Source organism: Amphiura filiformis, chromosome 12 (assembly GCF_039555335.1).
Source record: "Amphiura filiformis chromosome 12, Afil_fr2py, whole genome shotgun sequence".
Classification (NCBI taxonomy): domain Eukaryota; kingdom Metazoa; phylum Echinodermata; class Ophiuroidea; order Amphilepidida; family Amphiuridae; genus Amphiura; species Amphiura filiformis.
In genome coordinates, this window is record NC_092639.1 from 36,944,540 (window position 1) to 36,968,975 (window position 24,436).

At 35.8% G+C, this 24,436-nt stretch overlaps 2 protein-coding genes across 2 annotated transcripts in view; one reads left to right on the plus strand and one right to left on the minus strand.

Annotated features, from left to right (window-relative positions):
* The window catches only part of LOC140166144 (ATP-dependent RNA helicase DDX51-like), a 31,666-nt gene extending 28,068 nt beyond the window's left edge, over positions 1–3,598 (plus strand). The window contains exons 12-14 of the mRNA XM_072189533.1: positions 240–405; positions 1,915–2,049; positions 2,817–3,598. Of these exons, the coding sequence (XP_072045634.1) occupies positions 240–405; positions 1,915–2,049; positions 2,817–2,837 (322 nt within the window). The 3' untranslated portion in view covers positions 2,838–3,598. The remainder of the gene's footprint in view (positions 1–239; positions 406–1,914; positions 2,050–2,816) is intronic.
* Positions 3,599–10,452: 6,854 nt separating this feature from the next.
* LOC140166145 (kinesin-like protein KIF21A) overlaps positions 10,453–24,436 on the minus strand; it is a 126,980-nt gene continuing 112,996 nt past the window's right edge. The window contains 4 exon segments of the mRNA XM_072189535.1: positions 10,453–15,816; positions 20,915–21,114; positions 22,532–22,702; positions 23,751–23,868. Of these exon segments, the coding sequence (XP_072045636.1) occupies positions 15,774–15,816; positions 20,915–21,114; positions 22,532–22,702; positions 23,751–23,868 (532 nt within the window). The 3' untranslated portion in view covers positions 10,453–15,773.

The window sequence follows — 24,436 nt, forward strand, 5'->3', positions numbered from 1 at the left end:
TCTGTCTTTGTTTAGGATATACAAGGAACATAACTGGTACCTTAATTTTTTGGCTTACTGTATGTGATTGATAAATCACTATCATACCGTAGTGTCAAATCGCGAGTAGTTGACCTGAAGGCAACTATGTCGCTAGCCATGACTGGATGCTGGTAGCAAAATCACACTGAGTATGATATGACTAAGTGTCTATTCTGGATCAATTTAATTGATTTGTTCTTCCCTGCTCATTATTCCAGATTAATTTGCTCAGATGCGATGGCAAGAGGCATGGACATGGATAACGTACGGTTTGTGATCTCGTATGGCCTACCTCCATATCTCAATACCTACATTCACCGTGTGGGCAGGACGGCCAGAGCCGGCAAGCCGGGTATTGCATTCTCACTACTGCAGAAGTCGGAAGTAAGTTTTGAGATTATTGGTTATGATAAATATAAAAAGGGTCATATGGGACAATTAGGGCACTCCAGTTGAAATCCACTCAACCCCTATGGTAGACATGATCTTAATTTCCCATGCAGGGGGTGTGTATATTTCAAATGGAGTCTCCCAGGTAATCCCATTTGAAATTCACACTACTTGTGTGGGCGATTAAGGTTATATCTTCCATAGGGGGTGTATGGATTTCAACTGGAATAGCCCATTGCATCAGTCAAGTAGCTGCATCATATGAGTGAGTAAATTTGAAGAAGTTCTTGAACTTAATTTTGCTTATATTTGGCAAAAAACATAACATTTTGTATTGATATAGAATGATGTTGACGCAGTTAGGCACAGCACCTGTGCTAGTTGCATGCATGCGAAATGCTTAACAGATGCTGTGTTCGCCGAGCCATTCAAAGCGAGGACAAGATATTCCCACATTCAGAGTGAGGACATTTTGACAAAGTGAGGTCAAAATGCAAGTCCTCGCTTTGTGAGTATGTGCATTGGATAACACTCTTCCTATAGGGGGTATAGGCTATTATCTCACTTTGTATCACAAGTCCTCGCTTCGAATGCCCACGCACGCAGATGCGCACTTATATCAATTTATGTGAGCATAAGTTGGGATTTTATTGATGTGCATAGTTACAAAACCGAACGGTTTTCGCCAATTATCAGCCGAACAAAAGTATAGCTTTATTCATAGCTTGAAATGGGCAATATCCCAACGGTCATTAGGTTGCACAAGAAAAGTCCAAATATTGGAATGTTTAGTGGTTAAGACCATGTCATGGGATTTGGGACACTTTAATCAATAAGAATATAATTCACTGAACAGGTTTATCTGTAGGATAGGTTTGGTTATCAGATACTTATTTGGTAGACAAATCCAGAATATTACTCACATCTTTCGCCATCTTGGATGATGGCTTTCGCAAAAGTGACTTGGTTCACTGCTTCTCCCACGGAAACCGCTATAGCCTCATTCCCAGCGTCACGATGATTCAAGCAGTGAATCATATAATTAATAAGAACATGGGGATACATGTATGTTTACAGTTGACCTTTTCAGTAAATCCCATAATTGAGCCTTTGCAGGTAGACCTGTGATGATGTCACACCGGATACGCACATAGTTACTGCGCACTTCCCTGCTTTGAAATGCGCTAATGTTTGCTAAATGATGTGCACATCGACGTGACGTCAAATGACGACATCTCAGGTCTACCCGCACAGACTTATGAGATTTACCGTAAAAGTTAATAGGGTACGCCTCTCATGAGCTGCACTTTATTTCTGTGCGTATGCACCATCCTCAAAATAATCACAGGGTAGTAGCATTCCAGCTTCTAAAGTTGCACTGATTATGGCCTAACAGTGCTGAATTTATTTATTGTATTTGATATTTTACTTCAATATTTCTTAATCAACACATTCACAGAAGATTCAGAGATATTTATTTCCTTTTTTCTCCTCTTATCAAAGGTACCAATGTTTAAGAGCATGTTGAAGAATGCTGGTAAGACTAGCATAGAGAAACACACAGTAAAACCTGGTGACCTTCAACCTCTGATGATGGATTATGAAGATGCTTTGGATCAGCTGCCGCATATACTCAAGGTATAATGAAAGGAAAGGTGCAACTGTACACTTGTATTGAAAGGATGAGCTGGGGAGGAATGTGCTATTATTTTATTTTATATACCATAACCACACAGGTATAAGCCTACCTTTGGCTATAAGCCCACCCTTGTTTTTCAAAACATTCTGGGAATGAGTGTGCACTCGGGTATAAGCCCAGTAGTAATTTTGACTAAGTTTTTAAATCAAATCAATGCTTTTCTCTCTCACATTTAAGAACAAGTATAAAAGAATATCAGTTGATAATTAACATTCTATACTTTAAAAAAAATTGATATAGATGATAGAAATTACTGGTACTTACACAAATGGAGATGATTGTTCTTATTTTAAAATTCAAGTACTAGCCTGTCTCTGGTTATAATTCCACCCCCATCTAGGGGGGTGGGCTTATACCCGATGGGTTACGATACTTTAAAAATGTTGTATTTTTAAGTGCAAATAATCAGATGAATATTTGTCCCATTTTATATTGAAAAATTATTATGGATAATGTATAAATACCAGTTTCTTTACCAATTTTATTTTCTGGATAATAACCCACCGGAGTCTGGTCCTAAGTCCAGAGACCTCAGAGAATTGTTTGATGCCTACACAAGACAAGGAGATATGCAGCTCAAGAAATACTTCCCAAGACACCTTCAAAGAGGCATTATAATGAAGTGCTCATCTGACTGCGCTGGTGCTCTACCAATGAATTATTTCTCTTCTGACTAATATATACTTTGGTTATTTTTCTATTTCAGAAAGAAAACATGAAATCTTGAGTGAAGTACTTGGACACTACTGCCTGTCTTACAGAGTCTCTGATTGGTTAACTACATAATATAATCATCTGAGTAACCAATCGAAATAAGCTGTTAGATCTCTCAGCAATTTTAAGCTTATACCATTCTTAACCATTATCTCTGATTGGCTACCATGTCTTTGTAACCAATCAATAGTTCTAAGACTTCCAATTCAGCTGGAAGTGTCATCAGATGAAAGGAAACCAATAGACTAAATTAAAACATGAAGCAGTACTATTTAAAATGCCTTATTATTATAGTGCTGGTGCCATTCTGGGGCTACAGGAAATATTTTATTACTTCCATGGTCTGGGTACACGCTGGTGATCGGCGATTGCGTAGAAGTGGCAAGGTATCCTCCCCTTCTACGTGGCAATGACCAATGGGTCAACTGTCTTGTTGTCAAGACCATTGATCAGCCAATCAGCGTGATTGCTTATCACCTCTCTGTTTACACCTGTGTACGCTCGGCGCACAGCACAGACGGGAGGTAATAAAAATTAACTTTAATTTTTGCCAGCCTTGAGTTTGGTAAGTGCTATACTTCATTTCACTTCACTGGCAGAGTCTGTTTCTGTTTTTCTACTGACCCTCTGAGATTGTAAAGCTTCCCTTTGCCCAGTAAAAACTATTGAATTAGTCTCAACTGTGGTATACCACATTCTCGACTAATTTGACAGTTTTTTGATGATATCTTCCAAAATACACGGATTTGGAACTCCTAATTTCAATACCTTGATGTTCGCTATGGGCTCCCTTGACATAACTGGAATTTTAGACACAAACTAAAAGTGCCCTCCCATAAAAATCCCACCAGCAAATTAAGGCACATACCCTTAATTCTTGTTGGGATTTTTAGAGGAGGGAGCTCTCTATTTGTACATGAAATTTACTCCAAGGCAAAGGAGCCCAGGTGCGCCATTAGGCAGTATGTTAATGAGAAAAATCATTTGGTATCAATTAATTACAAGAATATCATTAATGAAAAACTGTAGACTACCAGTATCACAATTTATAAATGTCAGTAATTTGGACTAATTCTACACTAAGCCAAAAAAAGAAACTTATAATTTTTCACAAGGTCATATCTTAAAATCCTCTCCATAAAAATGAACAAAAATTGCACACAGGATTACTTCAATACTCTACTCTAAACACTGGTCAGTAACCAAACAGTTATCCAACTGACACAACAGCAAAATGCACTGACATGCAACACCTTCCTGGACCACATTCACAGCGCAACAGATTTCTTTGGCTGGATTCCAATTATTCGCCTGTACATGAACAAAAATTACACACAAGATTACTTCAATACTCTACTCTAAACACATGTCAGTAACCAAGCAGTTGTCCAACTGACACAACAGTAAAATGCACTGACACAGAACAGCTTCCGGGATCACATTCACAAGCGAATAATTGGAACCCAGTCAAAGAAATCTGTTGCGCTGTGAATGTGGTCCAGGTGTTGCATGTCAGTGCATTTTTGCTGTTGTTGTGTCAGTTGGACAACTGCATAGTTACTGACATGTGTTTAGAATACAGTATTGAGGCAATCTTGTGTGTAATTTTGGTTAATTTTGATAGACAGGATTTTAAGTTATGACCTTGTGAAAAATTATAAGTTTCTTTTTTGGCTCAGTGTATTTTCAAATATATTGGGTCACCTTCCTTTAATATTAAGAGAGATATGTCATTAAAGTCACTAACGGGATCAAAAAAATAGAATATTGTCTGAGGTCACTTAAAAAGAGTTGATCAGGAGAATGCCTTTAAGGTTGGTCTTAACCCTGGAATTATGGAAACTTGGACCTCACAGCTGCTAAATTATTGGTCTAAAGTATGTAAAAGTACACTATTTAGAATAGCAAAGACTTGATGAATCCATCTGCGAGGTCAAATTTGGGCAGAAATGCTCAGTCTTGGAGAAAATCCCCATGTTTTTTTTATTTTTAGGCAAAATAACAAAAAAAAACCTTGAGTAAAAATGTTTTTTATTAATTAAAAAAAATTAGATGTAAAACATGTATCCAGAACTGGTGTTTATATTTATAATTTTTATCCACTTCACCTAAAAATTTTTCGCAAAATTGAGCATTTTCATCCATTTTGGTGAAAATTTTTCAAAGTCGGTCAAAATTCAAAACAATTAAAAAATAAACTAGAGCGGTTACTGCACCATAGCTGAACCATGGGGCTTTGGCAGTATATTGTGGGACATGTGTATATATATCACCCCTTAATGACCTTAAATGAATATTAAATTATTTTAAACATGAGGATCATTGCATTTAAATTTCAGCTCAATTGGAGCATTTTGAAAATTTGACCTTTGACCCCTTTATGACCCCTTAATGACCTTAAATGAATATTAAATTATTTTAAACATGTTTAGAATGTCATAAGGATCATTGCATTTAAATTTCAGCTCAATTGAACCATTTTGAAAACTTGACCTTTGGCCCCTTTATTGACCCCTTAATGACCTTAAATGAATTTTAAAATATTTTAAACATGTTTAGAATGTCTTAAAGATCATTGCATTTAAATATCAGCTCAATTGGAGCATTTTTGGAAACTTGACCTTTGACCCCTTTATGACCCCTTAATGACCTTAAATGAATATTAAAATATTTTAAACATGTTTAGAATGTCATAAGGATCATTGCATATAAATTTCAGCTTAATTGGAGCATTTTTGGTTAAAATGACCTTTTTTGACCCCTGTGACCCCTTGGATGACCTCTGACGTTACGAAATATTTTTATCATATTCTTCACTTCTTTCTCTTTCATTTGACACCACTGGGGGGTTCATACCTTCGTGGCATTTAAAGATATGTCCATTTTAGACCAAATGGTTGGTAAGTAAGCAAGTAAGTAAGTAAGGGACATACACTAATATAGGCAGATACCATTTCATGGTTCAGCAAAAATGAGTTTTTTTAAATAATTAAAAACAAATTTTTGTTTTTGTTTTGGGGTTTTCTCCAAAACTGAGCACTTTTTCCCAAATTTGACCTCACAGATGGATTTGTCAAGTCTTTGCCATTCTAAATATGTATACATTTATATACTTTAGACCAACAATTAGGCATTTAATTAAAAGAACAGGCCAAACTTTAAACCAGAAATATTGACAAAATAGGAGTAAACTGAAATCATCCAGTGGATTTAGAATTCCTTATGCCCGGGCATAAAGAATATGATGCCCTATCACTCGGGCCCAAATACTGTGAATTAAGGGAAGGGGTATGAACGTTTGGAAAGTATTTATTGTGGGACATTAGAGCACATCAGACATATCGAATTGCATTCTGAATACGAAGAATGGCCTTCTGATATCAAATAATTTTGATTTTTGAAATTCACAATGTAATACACATTTTATGGCAAATCATTAAAATTGATATTTTGATATTTAACAGTACTCGAAGTAAACTTTATAAATCTGATGATTTCTACCTAAAGTGTATGTAGGTGGGATGAAAAGCCGATGATCAATTGAAAATGTTGACCTTTTTGTATTGAAGATATGGATTGTTTTCCCCAAAACACCAAAAAAAATTAGGTCTTTTTGGGAAAAAAAATCCATAACTTCACTATGAAAGGTCAAAATTTTCAATTGATCGTCGGCTTTTCCTCCCAGCTACATACACTTTAAGACTATATCATTAAATTTATAAAACTTACTTGAGGACTGTTATATCTCCAAATGTGAAAAATATCAAATTTTAATAATTTGTCATAAAATTTGTATTATATCGTGAATTTCATAAAATGAAAATTATTTGATATCAGAAAGACATTCTTCGATTCAGAATGCAATTGATAGGTCTGATGTGCTCTCATGTCCCACAAAAATGCTGTCTAAACGCTCATTCCAGTTCCCTTAATACCGTAAAGATTCGCTTAAGGGTGCAATTTGGCTCCTTTAAGTAAATTTCATGTACAAATACAGAGCATTAAGGTTCTGTGCCCTTATTTGCTGGTGGGAATTTTACGGAGGGCAAGCCAAAAATTCCACTAATGTCAACAGAGCCCATAGAACCATTAGGCGAACATTTACCTTTGTTCAGAAAGTTTGGTTATTCCTTCATGTAATTTTACACGAAATTAGGGTTAGGGTTAGGGTTAAGGTTAGGGTTAGTTTAGGGTTAGGATTAGGGTTAGGATTAGGGTTAGGATTAGGGTTAGGATTAGGCTTAGGATTAGCTTACACGAAATAATTACATGAAGGATCGACCGAAAGTTTGACAAAATAACACAATAGGCCTTGAATGTTAGTTTGTGTTCCAACAATCTTGTTGGTTATAATTTTTATTTCTCATAACTGTCATCATAATGCATACATGGAAACATATCTTGTATCATGTTTAATATTCCATGAAAGACTACAACATGGTTGTTGTTTTGTAACTTCTGGAACTAGAAATAAATATACTTATAATGGAATAATGCTGTTGTGATTTGTATTTGATTTAATTTGAGACTTTGTGCAGAGAATGAATTTTTGTCTTTGTTCGCATCACAAACAATGTTTTTTACACAGTTAATGCCAAGTATTCAAACATGCTGATAATGATAAATACCCACATCAAATTCATGAAACATACAGTTTTTGTAAAACTTCATACAACTATTTCTCAATGTTTAATATATCACATACTGCAAAACTACTTTATTTTGTATGCATTTACTGAAATGGTTACTAAGAGACAGGGAATTGAGGTTTGCCCGTCATTTGAATAAAATTGCCTGTCCTAATTTGACCTTTAAAACATTTACCAGACTTCTGCAGCCCATTGGGGGGTTCAAATATATTATGTATTGTTTTGCAAATCTGGTCCATGAAAAAGGTTAATAGCCTATCTGAACACCTACAATTATAATGTTGCATCTGTCAAAGGCATTAATTTTACCCGTCCCAGGAGCTAATTCCCCATCATTCAGACGGGTGGCTAGCTAAGACACTGGTGAGTGCTAGAGTCCCAGTTCTCTAATTTAAGGAAAGCCCTTAATAGTAGCCTACTTTTGTGTGCATATGAAAAAGAATAATTCATTAATGAGTCTAGAACAATGGAAGCACTACACATTGTGCAATGTTAAACTTTGCAACTAGCAAGAGGCAAAAGTTATTCCATTTTACTTGGTGGTTCCATCAGTATGCATATGATCATAATGGATATACAGGTAGGTTTCTCATATGTGCCACTTATTGTGTAGGGAAAGGGGGTCTTAAATTATCAATTAACCTCCCCTTATTAAATGAGTCTGTTAACAAAGTCTAGAGGATGCATTGGTCATGGTGAATGTTGCTTAAAGGAATTCAATAAGTGTGATTATAAAAAGCAAGTGATGAATCATTTCTGGGAGTAGAGAACCCATTTCTATTGCAATTGTGTTACTGTTACCACATGAATTTTGGAATGTGAAACTGCGCTTATAATTTTTCTCACAAAAAGTCAGTTCATTAATTGAAATGGCAACATTCACATCCATCTTGCATAACTCGATGCAACTGCTAATTTGCTTGTCCGCTATATCAACATTCAACATCACAATTTGCCAAAAATAAACTTTTCCATAATAAGCCATTGAAATCTGTGCAATATAAAAATAGAAAATACAGTCTACTCAAGCTTGTACAAGTTTAATTATGTGATGCATACATTATCATATCTTCGTTTTAGAGCAACACAAGCATCAAAGTCATCAATAACCTGGGATACATGTATCTTGTATTATTACACCTAATAAATATGAGCAAATAATGCCACTTTATTGGTCAATCGCAGTTTTTTTATCGCATTGGGATCACTTTTTTCTGAGGACTTAAAATTAACTTCCGATAGTTCCTGTTACTTCTGATAGTTTCCTGCCCCATAGAAACCAATGGTAGAGAGAAAAATTGGGTGACTTTTCAATTATTTGACCCGCGATTTGGGCTGAAATTTTTTGGCAACCCTGGCTGGTTGCTGAGACTACTCTCAGGCTGGTAGTGCCCATAAGGTTAGAACTTACAATTACAAAATTATTACAATGGACTTTCTTCATTGTGATATAATCAATATTATTACAACATATGGTTTTGTATTTGATCAAAACTAAACTGAAATATACAATCACATATAATAGCATTTCTTATTGCTTTCCTGCTCAAACACAAGACAAAATTTTCACAAACTAAATGAATTCATGAAGGCAAATGTGCTAGTGGGCTTGATATCCTGTTGGCCAATGAAATGAAGTGTACTTTCCATCCACTATAACAACTCTTCTCATTGGTTAGCTGTTTTATGATTCTTTCTTCAAACAATAAACAACAATGACACACAAGCATATATAACATAATTTGATTGTTTTTTTGTTCAAATAATTAACATTCTGATAATATATGTTACAATTTCATATTTTTATAAGTTTTTACTGATCACATTGCACATTTTATCCCTTGTAATAATGCATTTATCATACTGTCAGTCTGAGCATTTGAAGGAAACAGTATACTATGATATACGTGTACCATATTCATTCCATTAAGCACCCAGCTCTTACCAAAGTAATTTTGGGTGGATGCATCATTTTTTCATCAGTGAAAAAAACTACATTTACCAGTACATATTATACTCTCTTTCACCACCTGGTTAGGGCACCATGTTTACAAATGAAAGCTAGTTCAGTTCATGATTCAAGATGACATCACCGCAAAACAAACCACTCATGATTTCTAGGTCCAATTTTGTCTTTTCTCATGCAATAGGATTTATCCTAACTATAATTTTAGGCATCGCTGGGCAGGAAAAACCTAATATGTGTCATTCATGTTGAAATTTACAATAGACACAAAAAATGAACAATTGGTTAAAAACAGGTCAGTTTATTACGCAAAAAGAGCAGTCTTTTTGTAGTTTTAGTTATGCAGAGGCGAAATCTTTTTGAACTAGACTACTGTTTGATTCGCTGTGATTTCTGCTTGAAATTGAGGTGATCAAAAATTACATATGTGACCGTCCACGGCTAATGAGCCGTAAATTCCTCCCCGGTCAATTTTGTTTTATTTCGTGTTTAAAAATAAACATCATGGACTTAAAAATGGTATATCATTTGACTTCAAACGATATTCAGAAGCGGAGTTATGGTTAGTTAAACTTTGCTCCTTCAACAAAATTATAGCTTTTTTCGTTTCTATGTGTGTCTCTTTTTCCACATTGCTGGCAATAAATATCAAACAGTCATAATTGGCGGTCATTTCAAATCATCCCCAAGTCAACGAGGTTTAAGAAGGTTCTCTCATTGTTAATTGTTGGTTATGCATACCTATACAAAATACAATGCCTGGTAACCCACCACTTGAAAAGGATTTAGCAAAAGCAAACAAAGACCAGAGCTATTAAAAGTTCTATAGCCATCTAAGGTAGAAGCTTATTATCCACTTCAATAATAGGATTATTGATTGGTGTTGTGACTATCAAAATAAGACAGATGTCGCGCCAGCTTAAGTGACCGTTGAATACGACCTTCGTACACATTTTACACCATAACTCAGAATACAATTTAGGGAATTTACGGCTCGTTTGTGCTGCCGGGTCACATATGAGGTTTTGCATTTGACCTTTGAAATTACATATCAAGGTTTTTCCTGCCCAACGACGATGGGTTGTTTTGATGATCAATTTAGGCATTTCAAGGCTGCATGTAAAAGTCCCACCACTAGCCACTCTGCGAGTACACTTGAAATAGTAATTTGAGTCGGCAAGCAATTTGATCATGTTTTTCAAGTTGTAAATTGCTGGGTGGGGCATGGGCACATAATGGAATGAATAGGGTAACTGGAAGACGATTAATGGGTTGAATAAAATAAATACATTTAGTCGGCAAATGAAATAAAATTCATCCCCTTAGTATAGCTACAAACTAGAAAAATAAGTGCAGTGATTTATAGTGTGCTACGCACAGGCACAACGCGTCTAGACGTTGATCCACAAGCCTCAGCACACTTTACACTAAATAGAGCCCCCTAGATATGTGAAATTTGTGTAACATCCAATATTAGCGGCATTCCTCACACATTCAGCTTGTCCAATTTGCACACCTCACAATATGCACTCATACCATACATTCAGTGCTATAGAATTTATATTATCTTATTTACATGTACAACTGACCTAACCGTCCAACTTTTGAACTTTCACAATATGTCTGATTTCCCGTCACCATTACAGTACAATAATAATACAAGTTTGCTTGTCCACTACAACATATTTATATAATTTTTGACAAAAAATTAAGGACCATGCAGTTATTGAAAACAATATACCTGAGATAAAATGCAAATTAATATCTTACTAATATTATTATATACTTAGCTCCTGGAGTTGTAACTGAGTTCATACCTCAGAAATGAACGAGAAATGTATAATTTGCAATATTTTTTCCATATTTGCAATCTACAATAATGCTGCAGAGTTCAGATCCAAAAACAGATACACCTATTTTGCATAAATTGAGATAGAGGCAAATAATATAACTGGTCAAATTATAAAGAAAATAATAAGAAAATATCATAATTTCAAAAACTATCCTGCTCTGGAGAAATTAAAATTTGTTCATCCTACCAGTGCAGGGAACTTTAAGAATAATAACTTTCACACCTATGTGACTTGGTGTATTTGTTACAAATATGCAGTTCTGATGCCTTCCGATAGGAATACGACAGAGATCATTTGAACCGAATACCTATAGATTTGTATCTTACGCTTTTCTCCAGCGTGCCTCTGTGGCCGAGTTGGCTAGAGCGTTATGAAGTATAATATTATATCAAATCCGACCAGATGCACTATGTTTTTTTCTTTCAACGTTTATGTGCGCTGGCTGCTCTGGGCAAAGATTAAAATTTGTTCAATTTTTAAAGATGCTGACCTTAACTCATCAAGTTTGAAAAAATGTTTATCCGCTTTTGGATCTGAACTCTACAATTGCGCAGGCTAAAATAAATTGTGAATCAGTCATTCTGTATAAACATTGCTGGTACAAAATATTTTGATGATTATTAACCTTTTCTTTTGCTTAAATTTTGATATATCGATATATCTTTCATATACTGGAATGTGTTACAAATTAAAGCAAAATCTTAAAGAAATAAATGCGTCCAACTTGTTTAATATCAAATCAGGGCAAATATAAACGAAACTCTACAAAAACAGAAACAAAACATGAATTTTTAACAGACAGTGAAATTATTCTTGCATTGTCCAAATCAAGACTTCTCATTTTCACATTTTATATTACAATCTCATCAGCAAAGGCACAAGAACATATTGCATTGACATCATCGGCACATAAGAAGATTTTAACTCCAACCTTTCCCTTTTTCCCATTTTGAACTACCGGTACACTAGTTAGGTAACTGATTACGCCAGTACCTGTTAAGTTTATATCAGATATTAGCTCAGATACGAAAAGACTTGCCCAGTGTGGATGTAGTATTGGGCTATCCAGTTGAAATCCATACGCCCCCAATGGAAAACATGACCTTGATCTTCCACACAAGTGGTGTATATTTCATATGGAATCGCCCATTCAGGTACTGGTAACCCCATTTGAAATTTTCACCCCATGAGTGGAAGATTAAGGTCATGTCTTCCATAGGGGGTATATGGATTTCCAACTGGAATAGGCCACTGTATCACTTAAAAGCAGGCCAACCATTTTGAACCGGCAGGCCGCATTTCAGACATTTTGACATAGTCGTGACACCAGGCTGCCCCCTGCTTCAGAGCTACTTCTGAACAGTCAACAGGATGAAAATGCTAATGTGGCAGGAACTGCTTGACCGCACACCAATATATAATGGAATTTTAAAATCTTCTTATGTTGCTGCCTTTCTTTGTTTTGGTTTCAAGCATTTTACATATATACGAAGGTTGCTTTAAATGCTGCAATATTAACTACAAATATTTTTTTATACACATTGCACTTTACACTACCATACAACTGTTGTTAGCTTTTGTTAAACTAAACATGAATAAGGTACAATACCATTTGTACCATTTGGTCATTGTCCATTGTTATTTTTAGCAAGGCCCATCACCACATTATTATACTATACTTGATTGTGCAACATTTTGACAAAATAGATTATTTAAACTTTGAACAAATATCTATCTTCCTGCTCATGTAATTACTAACAGTATATTAATCTCAACTCTATATATTACTAAAAATGTGCCTTTTTGCAGCAATATCATTAAATATTGCGCCATGTGACTTGTTTCATCCAATCACCTCTTAGAACTACCTCATTTGCATAATGACATCCAAGGCAAACTTGGCATTACCAAAACATCTGCTACCATATATATTTCAAGAAAATAAACCAGCAATCATTTTCTGTTATCCAAATAAAAACATTTTTGTGCTAACTATCCAGCAATAACATTTATAAATTTGTTGAGGAATGTTTTCATATTTTCAGAAAAAGGCTACACAAATGGAATGTCAGTTTTTGATGGTAACTTTACAATCAACCAGACATAATCATATCCTTAGAAACCTACAGTGTATGATGCTTGCAGAAACTTGCATCACAATTGGTCCATCCATAACATTTTTTAATGAGCAGTATATTAACCACATCAAAATACAACTATCTTCTGCTATGTTAAACCAGTAAACCAGTATTTTACTGGCGATATCAATATGATTGTATAAGTATGGTAATAAGTGCTTCATAACGTAAATTTGATGTGATCAATCAAAACCAGTCGGAAGTCGGAAATTCTAATTTGCAGATATGGGGAAAATGTGTCCGTATTTCTCATGTAATTCCTTTGTTTTTATTATGACTAAACTTTGAATAACTTTGTAACATAGAAACATTGGATTTTCAGTGAAATCGGGCTAGAAATATAAAAATGTGGAGTTTGATTTAATCCGACATCAGATTGATTTTGCTTGATCACATCACAAATGATGTATATAAGACATAACCTGATCCAATCAGAGCAAATGTGTCATTTTGTAAATTGATGTATTATCATCAATTTAATAAACAAGCATACTTTTGTTGAAGTCCTTGCAGTCCTAACATGCTTGGTTTCAAAGTGATTAGTTTTTATCAATTTTCCCTGAATCTTAATTTAACAACTCCCTCCTTTTGGGTAGGCTGGATCAAATCATGTCATACATGCTTGAAGTAAATTCTTTAATACTTCTATGGTCTGTACTGTGCGTCGAGTGTATAAGAGCATAAACACAGCAGTGATGAACAATTGCACTGATTGGCTGATCAACGGTCATGACAACAAGAATCATTGGTCATCATCGCAGAAGGGGTGGAAACCTCGCATTATCAATCTTCACCATCCCGCACCCAAACCATGGAAGTATTAAAAAATGTACTTTAAGAGGAAACCCCGCCAGAGCAGTTCTTCTGGGGTGAACCAAACCTGCCTGGTTATCAAATTAATCAGTAACAAGGTTATCTCTGAATTTGACAGGTGCTAATTGATGCAATAACATTAAATCATCCATCAGAACCTGTCAAATTCAGAGATAACCTTGTCACTGATTAATTTGATAACCAGGCAGATATGGTTCACCCAGAAGAACTGCTCTGACAGGGCTTCCTCTTTTACAGGAACATTCACCATCTATACTAACAAGTAGATTATAGTTAGATTTAGACATGAGATTAATCTGTGTATAGATTACAATGAAACATAAGATTATATTGGCAAGATATTACCTTTAATGTACTAATATTGTTATTGTTAATGCATGATTTAATATAGGAGTGATATGGGAGCACACAATATGATATGGGAAGTCCTATATATAATACCTGGGTGTTTTAATATATAGGAACATCAATTTCAGCCTAGACAAGTGTATGCATCCACTATTTCACATACTGAAATCACAATATCACACCGAAATGATGACAGGATCATTTTCATCCATTAAAACAGTTAATTGTTTTGCTTGTCATCTGCATGTTGCCCACCTCTTTTTAGTCTACATAATCCTACATGCAATAAAATATATTTTATTAGCAACCTGTTTAAATTGTGAAATCTTGTATTGGGCTATTTTATTTAAAATCCACACTACCCTAGGGAAGATTTTAGAAATATGTTCCACAGGGCGAGTATGAATTTCAAACGGAATGAACACATTAGGCAGCTCCATTTGAAACTCACCCTGGAAGATTCAGATGCTATATATTATTCCATTTGAAATTCATAATCCCCCTGTGGAACATATTTCCAAAATCTTCCACAGGGGTAGTGTGGATTTTAGATGGAATAGCCCATTTAATGAATATTGAAATGTGTAGGTACATTACACTACTACTAGCAAATACCATTGACCAGAATAAGAGAATCAGCACAAATTTGAAATGAATTCTTATCAAGTGACACATACCTCTCTAGAAAGACAGGGAAGGAGAGAAGAATCCCTGTTTACTATATGTGGCTATTTTCTTCAACAGGAAATCAATGGACTAGATCAAGAATTTGTTTTGGGTCTGTCAACATCCTATGCATATCTTGCCATGATTTAACCAAAGGTCACCAAAGGTTGTCAGAAGGGTGAATACACCAAAAAACTACCAAGCACTTTTGTCAAATGTCGAAAAATCAAGGTAAGTTAAATTTTCAATATTGTGGCTACGATCTCTTTGAGTTACAGTTGGTACATTTTAAATATTAGGCCTTACACATCTTGTAATTAAATTCTTACTATTCTTTATTGGTGACATGAACATTTTTCATGCTTTCATAATACATGTCTTAATAATAGTTGTAAGATACACAGTTAAACATATTAAGTAGAAGTGATCAATGTGAATGTCTGTGGTATACCACGCAAACAGCTGCCATGTCAGAGGTTAAGGGTGGGTCAAAGGTCATGACTCTTCTCTGGGTTGCCACACACTAACTGTCCTGTCACTGTGAGTTTAAAATAAAAAAACATGCAAAAATGGAAGAAAATAATGATGTGTTTATAGTTAATGGTTACATGAAGAATAAAACAAACATTTCATGATCGTTAATTTGTCATCAAGTTTAAACTGTTACATTTGAAATGTCACAAACAAACACACAAACAAAACTTAAAACAATGTGTAATGATGGAGATGGAAATGTGGATGCAAAATATATTTAAGAACTGTGAGACACAACTTTTGACAGATGGGAATGCAATGGCCTGAGGACAAATAGAGGACAGAGAGATGATGCACAAAAGCACATACACATAATAATAATAACAACAATGGAGCGTATTTATACCGCGCAAAAATCATCAAAAAGGTCTCAGGGCGCGAAAACAAAAAAGCAAAGGACACACAGTGAAACACAAAAAACCTTAAGATTCAGGGAAAGCATGTTGGAAAAAATGAGTTTTAAGACTACATTTGAATTGAGCAAGAGAAGTGATATTGCGGATGTTGTTGGGAAGGGAATTCCAAGCTACAGGGGCAGCATAACAAAAGGAACGCATACCGGCAGATGATAAATTAACACGCGGGTCCTGAGAAGTTTTTCAGATGATGAACGGAGGGAGCGTTGAGGAATTTCAAGTACCCTCAAAGTGCCGGTAAGCAAACACACATAATTTAAACTGAATCCAGAATTTTATGGGTAGCCAATGAAGCTCATAAAGTATGGGGTGATATGATCATATTTACGTTTTTTAACAATGAGCCGGGCAGCAGAGTTTTGAATCCTCTGGAGGCGGAGAATTTGATCAGAAGTGATACAGCCAAAGAAGGAAAGGGATGCATGCAAGAGCAGGCAAGTAGCCAGGTAATTAGTACACACCCAAACTTCCACTATTCAGAGTAAAAATTCTAAAATTACAAAAAAAAAAAAAAAAAAATTATAACAAAAGGACCATATTTCAAAATATATGCTCAAAATCTATGCATTGGAGTTAAGCAATGATGAAGCAATTTTTTAGGAAAAAATTCCACATTTTGCGAATTCCATACACCCCCCAAAAATTGTGGTGTCGCACCTGTGCAAAAGTGATGGACAAATAAACAGCAGTGTAAAATCAAATAATAGAAAATGAGAGGGAGAGAGAAAACTGAAATGCAGATGTACATAAAAGATACAATTTTGCGCTAACAAATAAGAAATACATTTGCACTGAGGAAAATTCATGACTTTGAAAATATAAATCTGAAGCTACATCATTTCATGATTTGTTTTAAATAATACAAAAACTGTTATAACTGTGACATGCAAATTGCACTACATACAATAAGTTTAATGTTAAAGTGAACACAGCAAACTTGTCAGTCCCCTTATGGTAAAAGTTTGCCATCTTGAATTATTAGTGGTAGGCATTTGATAACTGACTGATGGTGTGCCATGATTTATTCCTTGAAAATACACCTCATTTGTCACTCTTCAAGTGGGTTGCATAAAATATATCAGATAAATTAAAGCCATAATGTGTGATCTGCTTCACAGCAACGCCCTCAATTTTACTCGGATTTCTACTTTTTGCATAATTATAATGCCCAGTGGTGTACTAAAATACCACGTAAAAGACTAAGCCTAAAGTGCTTTAATAACAGTAAAATTTAACTTTTTATATTAAAACCGGGTTGACCCGGTTTTATTCAGAGTTCATCGATCGACTGCTTGCTAACATCTCCCAGGGATGTCAGCATATGTGTACACACGTCGAGCGAGATGCTCTGTGTAGTATAACATGTTACGATCGGCGAGCGTAGTACACGCATTGTAGGGGCTGGAATGAAATCGCAATTTTCTTCGTTATACCTCATTTATTTGGCTCGAAATTAAAAGGGGATAATGTGATCAGTGAAAAACAAACATTTAAACGGGAATCTATTCTTTATGCAAATCACACATTATTGCTTTAACCCTAACAGGACCATGTACTACAAAATACTACTTGATATATGCGCTGTTCGGGTGCGTGCATCCCACGTGGTGTGATGATGCAATCGCCCTAAGTGATATATAGGCACGGTTTCGCATGGCCAGCGAAGCCCAACACTCATGGCAAAGTGTCACCGATCCAGTGCGTGGCATACGAAGGGTCTCGGGTTCGAATCCCACCCACAGCAAACAACTTCTCTCTTTCTTTCTCTCTTTATTCCTTCCTTCTTTCCCTTCCTGTCGCCAAAAAGCCCAGTGGCGGTTAGGGTTAGGTTACCACTATCGAAACTCAGTATAGGCTTCCTTAACCCTAACAGGACCGTGTACTACAAAATACTACTTGATATATGCGCTGTTCGAATGTTTGTGCGTGCATCCCACGTGGTGTGATGACGCAATCGGCGTAAGTGATATATAGGAACTGTTTCGCTGGCCAGCGAAGCCCAAGACCCGTGGCAAAGTGTCGCCGATCCAGTGCGTGGCATGCGAAGGGTCTCGGGTTCGAATCCCACCCACAGCAAACAACTTCTCTCTTTCTTTTCTGTCTTTATTCCTTCCTTCTTTCCCTTCCCGTCGCCAAAAAGCCTGGTGGCGGTTAGGGTTAAGTATTGATAGTAAAGGACCTTGATTTGCCCAACACACTAAACATGTCCATTATATATTCACATTATCTTGCATTTATGAGTTGCAATAAAGTTGAAATATGTGCTGGTAAACTAATATGTGTTTAGTTAGTACATGTATGCACCTTGATAATAAGCAATGATTAGTTGAGATGCAAGTTTTATTAAGTTTATAAAGCAAATAGCACCAATAAATTTTCCTGATTGATTCAAACTGAAAAATGTCGCCTGTGTCTCACGATGCAATCCCTCCATGGATGCAAATTATGCTTCCATACTCTAATACCGCCACTGTTTGTTTGCATCGTAATTAAGAAATGCAAAATATGAAGAAAAATATGTGTTACCATGTGTATCAGCATGCAGATGATGTTGAACAAATGAAAGAAATTTTAGAGTTGGAAGAGAGAGAAAACAAACATTAAACAATTAACACAGACAATAACAAAAATAACAATAAGCACAATTAACATGGAACACATTATGTGACTAAAGACATATGTGACATGATCAAGGGGAATGTATAGATGAGGTGACATGTGTTTACATTTGATACGCCCTCTGTTGGTCTGTGATAAAAACTGTCAGGCACAAAACACTATAGTTTACATGGAAGAAGTTGATTTTTATTCATTAACTTTGGTTTCAAAGCAAATAATACAAAAAATGGTATCAATCTTGTTTATAAATGCATCAAGCTATATACATAGTTTTTAAAAGTTGAGTTTGAAAGAGATTTATGTGGTCTGTCAAAGACACTTCTGTGTTATTTTGCCTGCTTTGAAACAACAGAGGGCGGTCTGAATGTAAACATGTGACATCATAGGTCACCTCATCTATAAGTTGGCAATCATTTTCATCATTTTCTGGAAGTTTGCAAATACTACATAACATGCAAACCCCATCAAAATCGGACATCCGGTCACCGAGTTATGACCATTTATCATTGGCTGAAAACAACAAAAAACAAAAGAATTTGAACACTGTTTTTGCCAATATCTCAAAAACAATATTAGCGACATCTGACTCATTCCCCTTGGTCATGTCACATATGAGGCAAACTGTAGGCCAATTAAGCGCTGTGTCAAAATGTGTTTGCATATTTTGCAGATGATTTGACCTTAGCAACCGGATGCCTAGAAACAACATTAAGTAGCATGATATTTTGCTGCTGAGTTGTGCATAGATTACAATGTCAAATGCTTGTGGATGCACTTTTTGCATTCAAATTGTACAGTCTGGTCCGATAATTAAGTACAGCAACAGCAATTTAAATTTAGACATGAATTAATATTTTTGATAATCAATGAAAATTTTGATATCAAAACCCAACAATCATCCAAAAAGAACAGCATATGATTAGCAGCCTCATTTAATTGAGTTAGATTACAAATTATTACTAGAAATGTTTTAGGAGCTGTTTACATAGTTTTACAGATATTGGGTTGAAATCTGTTTCGGATGAGCTTAATTTAACTGTATATTTCTTTATTGCACTTAAGAAATGACTAATGCTTCCTACAAATATTGTAAAGAAGTTTATTTTCATATTTACTACACCTCTTCACCAATAAATGAAAACTAGTGGGAAGATTATATTCACTAATGAGGAAAACATTCAAATATGCAAAAATAATTCCAGGTGGATCAGGAACTGGATTTATTTTTCTTGTTGACTGGGTAAGGGGGCTGGCATTTTCTTTGGTAGGGGGGGTCCCAAAAATACTGGGGGGGGTCATAGAATTTTCAGACCCAAAATAGGGGGGTTATAATTTTTTTAACACCCAAAATAAGGGGGTTATAGAATTATTAAATTAAGGGCTGGTGACTCAAAATTTTCGGCAGCTGCTTGCATTCTTTAACTTTGCAATCGAAATGTGCATACAATCTATGCAAAATTTTTACACGCTCCGCGCGCCTTCTTTACACTTACAATAAAAGTTTTAACGCGCTCTACACACTTTTTTTCACTTTTTAAGTTTTGGCGCTCCGCGCCTTAGTTCCGCAATGAATAATTTTTCTTGAGTCTGTGTAGTTTTCGACCCGCGATAGGGGGGGTCGTAAAATTTTTTTGCCCGCGATGGGGGGGGGGTCATAAAAAATTGACTCCGGTCACTGACATATTTGTGACCCCCCCCCTTCCGAAGAAAATGCCAGCCCCCTAAGATCATTAAATCTTCCTTGTATGTCAATTTAATCAAAATGTTTTTAACTATTACTTTAAAATGAATTCCAACTTTCTGCTACTATGATTAGGGTTTAGGGTCAGGATTTTACGGTTAGGATTATGAGATTAGGGTTAGGATTATGGTGGATGTAGCAACCATTATTCTTAAGTCGTTCCCAAAAGTTTATCCTTTCGTGTAATTATGCACAGAATTAGCCGAACATAAAGATCTTCTATTGAAGGATTATACAGCTTTATTCCGTAAGCTGCATAATTCCACAATAGAGTCTTTACACTAGTCTAACTCATGAATATCTACGGATACACCCATAAGTCTTACCTTGATGCAGTGAATACATGAGTTGAGTTAGTTGCAATGGAGTTAATAGGACTAGTATGTGCCTTCATCTCTCCCACGACTGCACACGTAGATGTCTGCCACAATTTTAGTATACCACCGCGACAACCACTGATTAGACAATCTCTACCTGGGAGGAAGTCTAGGGAACAGATCCAGTCTTTGTGTGCACCATTGATAGACTGTGGACAAGACCAAACAATGGGAGTAAAGTTCACAATCATAATATTATGATTTTGGTTGTGAAAAAATGGGCTATTAGTTTGAAATCTACACACCACTTTGGAATACATCGACCTTCACCTTCCACAGTCCACACCAGGGTTCACAGTTTATCGCGTTTTCGCGTCCAGGACGCTTTTTGAACTCGCTGGACCCGGAAAAAGTAAGATTATGTAACCTGAATGGGTCCAACAGGCTGTGCTTGGACCCAGAAAAATCCAATCCAAGAAATAGATCGTCATTGTGCGATAACCCAGCTCAATCGGCTCACAGCACATTTTTAACAACTTTTCATTCATAAATTACATACAATTACAAAAATCGCTGCAACATGATACACTCCTCATCGCTATTTCATGCACAGATATTTGATCAGCGATACGAGGGGAACTGTGGAAGAGGTTGACTTGCGATTTTTTTCGGATCGTGCAAATATTATGTTACAATAATAATGTCAACAAAACAGGGTCAATTCCTGGTGACATCGCTTAAGATTTTAATCTGTTTCTAGTTGTGTAAAGCGCCTAGAGGCATTTGCATTAGGCGGGAATAGGCGCTATATTAAATCTGTCTTTATTATTATTATTATTGCGAAAAAACGTTTTTGCGGTAGTTGTATATTTCAACCGAGCAAATATAACAAAATAACCAAATAAATAGATGATTAAAGTAGTGCATGTTATTATGTAGTAATTGTAGTTCTTTATGAGAAAGTCGGCCGATCGCGGCAAGTCGTCTTTTACCCAGTAATTTGACTCGACTTTAGTAAATTTTGGGTGCCGAATTCGGCATACTTTAATATTTATCGTTTGCGCCAGTACTGAAAATACGTTTCCGGGTGTCTCTGAAGTTTCGTACATATGTACAATTTGGACCCACAAAAATCAATTTAGGACCCGCAAATTTCAACTAAATGGGATCTGCATGGGTCCAGCATAAAAAAGTGGACCCGGTTATTTGAGAGCAAACTGTGAACCCTGGTCCACACCCATTCAGGAAACCCCAATTAAGATCATGTCTTCCACAGAGGGTGTATGGATAGCACAATGTCAGTTGCTGGTAATACACGACTCTTAGAATCAAGAAAATACATTTACAGAACTGACTTTGGTATATTCCCACATTTTTGTACCTAAAAATGTCAAAATTTGGGAATGGGCTTACACCCAGATTTTCAACCAAAACTGTTAACTCCCAGGTATAACAAAATTTGTTTTTGAAGTAAATATGCATAACTGCCTGCATTTAAATTGTAATAATTCCATTCATTGCTCAAACTTTATTGAGAATGATGTTCCGATCGCAAGATTTTAGACTTGCAATAAATCAAAATTGTGAAGAAAAAGAAACGATAATTATTTGTGAAAGGTTAGCTACCTTGAGTTGCTGTCTCTTGGCAAGGTCCCATTTCTTGATACAAGCATCTCTGGATCCACTAAATAAGATGCCTTTATTGATGGCTATGGACTGGATGCCATCATAATGAGGAGGTTCCAAGTTGAATTTAGGTGTCAGACATCCTGATGAAGAACTGGATACTTCAAACATCTGTAAGAGGTAAATGGAAGCAGTAAAATATTGGATTAACACAAGTTATTATCTATTATCTAAGATCTTAAAATTTAAAAGATAAATAAAATTATTTTATACAATTGAGGACCAAACTGAAAATAAATGCCAATCAGCCAATCTGTATTATCTCCCAATGTATAGTTACAAGAGGGCGCACCACCAAATCACTCCACGATTTATGTACCAGTGAAATTCGGTTAAAATAGTCCACCGCTTATTTCAGCTTGTTGCGGCTTTATTTTCTAAAGATAATGTCAAAATTCGCACTTTTTCAGCTCATTTGCTTCCGACAAGTGTCTACATGAAGGAATCTGGGAAAAAATCCCAATATTTTATTTCAGAGGTGAAGTTTTGGCGCGAATTTGAACAACGTCCGGTTTCAAAAATTGAGTGATTTTTTAGGGTTAAATTTGCACCTTTTTTCTTTGCGGCCAAATAGCAAAAAAAAGTAGATGGTCACCAATATATACTGTTAAAAGAATAATATTCTACACATGATAAGCTTTAATTTGATACCAAACTTTTAATCTATATTACGTTTTTGCCGTGACAAAACGCCATCCAAACGTGCATATTTTCCTGTGTAATCCAATGGCGCAATCAATGGTGGTGCGCTCTCTTATATATTCATGAACAATATATTTGAAATGCATCATAAGTCATTCAACCTATCGTAAGACCAAATCCATTACAACTCTAACACATATGTGACACAATCTGGTCCATGGGGGCCAAGGAGGCATTTTTGAAAATGTTACTGTAATTATTACATTATACATACACATGTACAATAGGCTATCATTTACTGAAAACACCAAAAGTCTAGCATACTTGGTTCAGTTATAAAGTTTTGTGATGTCTATTTTCTTATGTATTTTATTGTTTTTGCCTTTATCTCAGTTTCAAATTTACCGCTTTTGGCCCCGATGGACCAGATATCCTATGGAAGAGTTTCAATGACTTTGAAATGTACAATGGGTTTAGGACTTCCAAGTGAAATCCACCCCTCCCCTTGAACACTTACCTTAACATAATGATCTTTAGAGCCAGCAAACACCTGATCGCCTTCTGTTGTACCATTCACTGCTACACACATGACAGCTGCTGATGCACCACCATATAATTTACACACAGACTGGAAACTAAACAAGTCAGAGAAAATGGATATTAGTAGCCAAATTGGCTAAGGGGGTAGCTCCCCCTGTGAAAAGCCTTTCCCCCTGTGGTATACTGGCCACTCTGATATTTTTAGCCCATTTTTGTCAAATTCCCCTTTAAAAGTTCCCTTGCCCCCTTTGTCCTATTGTTTTGGCATCTCCTGGTAGCAAGGAACAACATGAAGCTCAGTGGATTGGCAAATGTTGATAACACCCAAGTACTTCAGGTAAAGCTCTTTGGAAATTCACTTCAACATGTTTAAGTGAAGTACCCTAAGTAAAACTGAATTCACATCACAGCCAGGACCTAGCCTAGAAATCTGTGGCAGTGCGGGCGAATCCATTTGGATTCTCGCAAGAGAATTTTGCGAGAATCCTTGATTCGCGCAAATCTACCTCTGACTCCCACAGCACAATGATTGAAAAAAATACTGCCCTCATACAGTCTGATTTAGTCATCCAAGATGGCGGCTTTGGCAAACAAAAGATCGGCACACAACCGATGGCTTTTTGGTGTTAAAATACATGCTCAAATCAGTATTATTGTACAAAT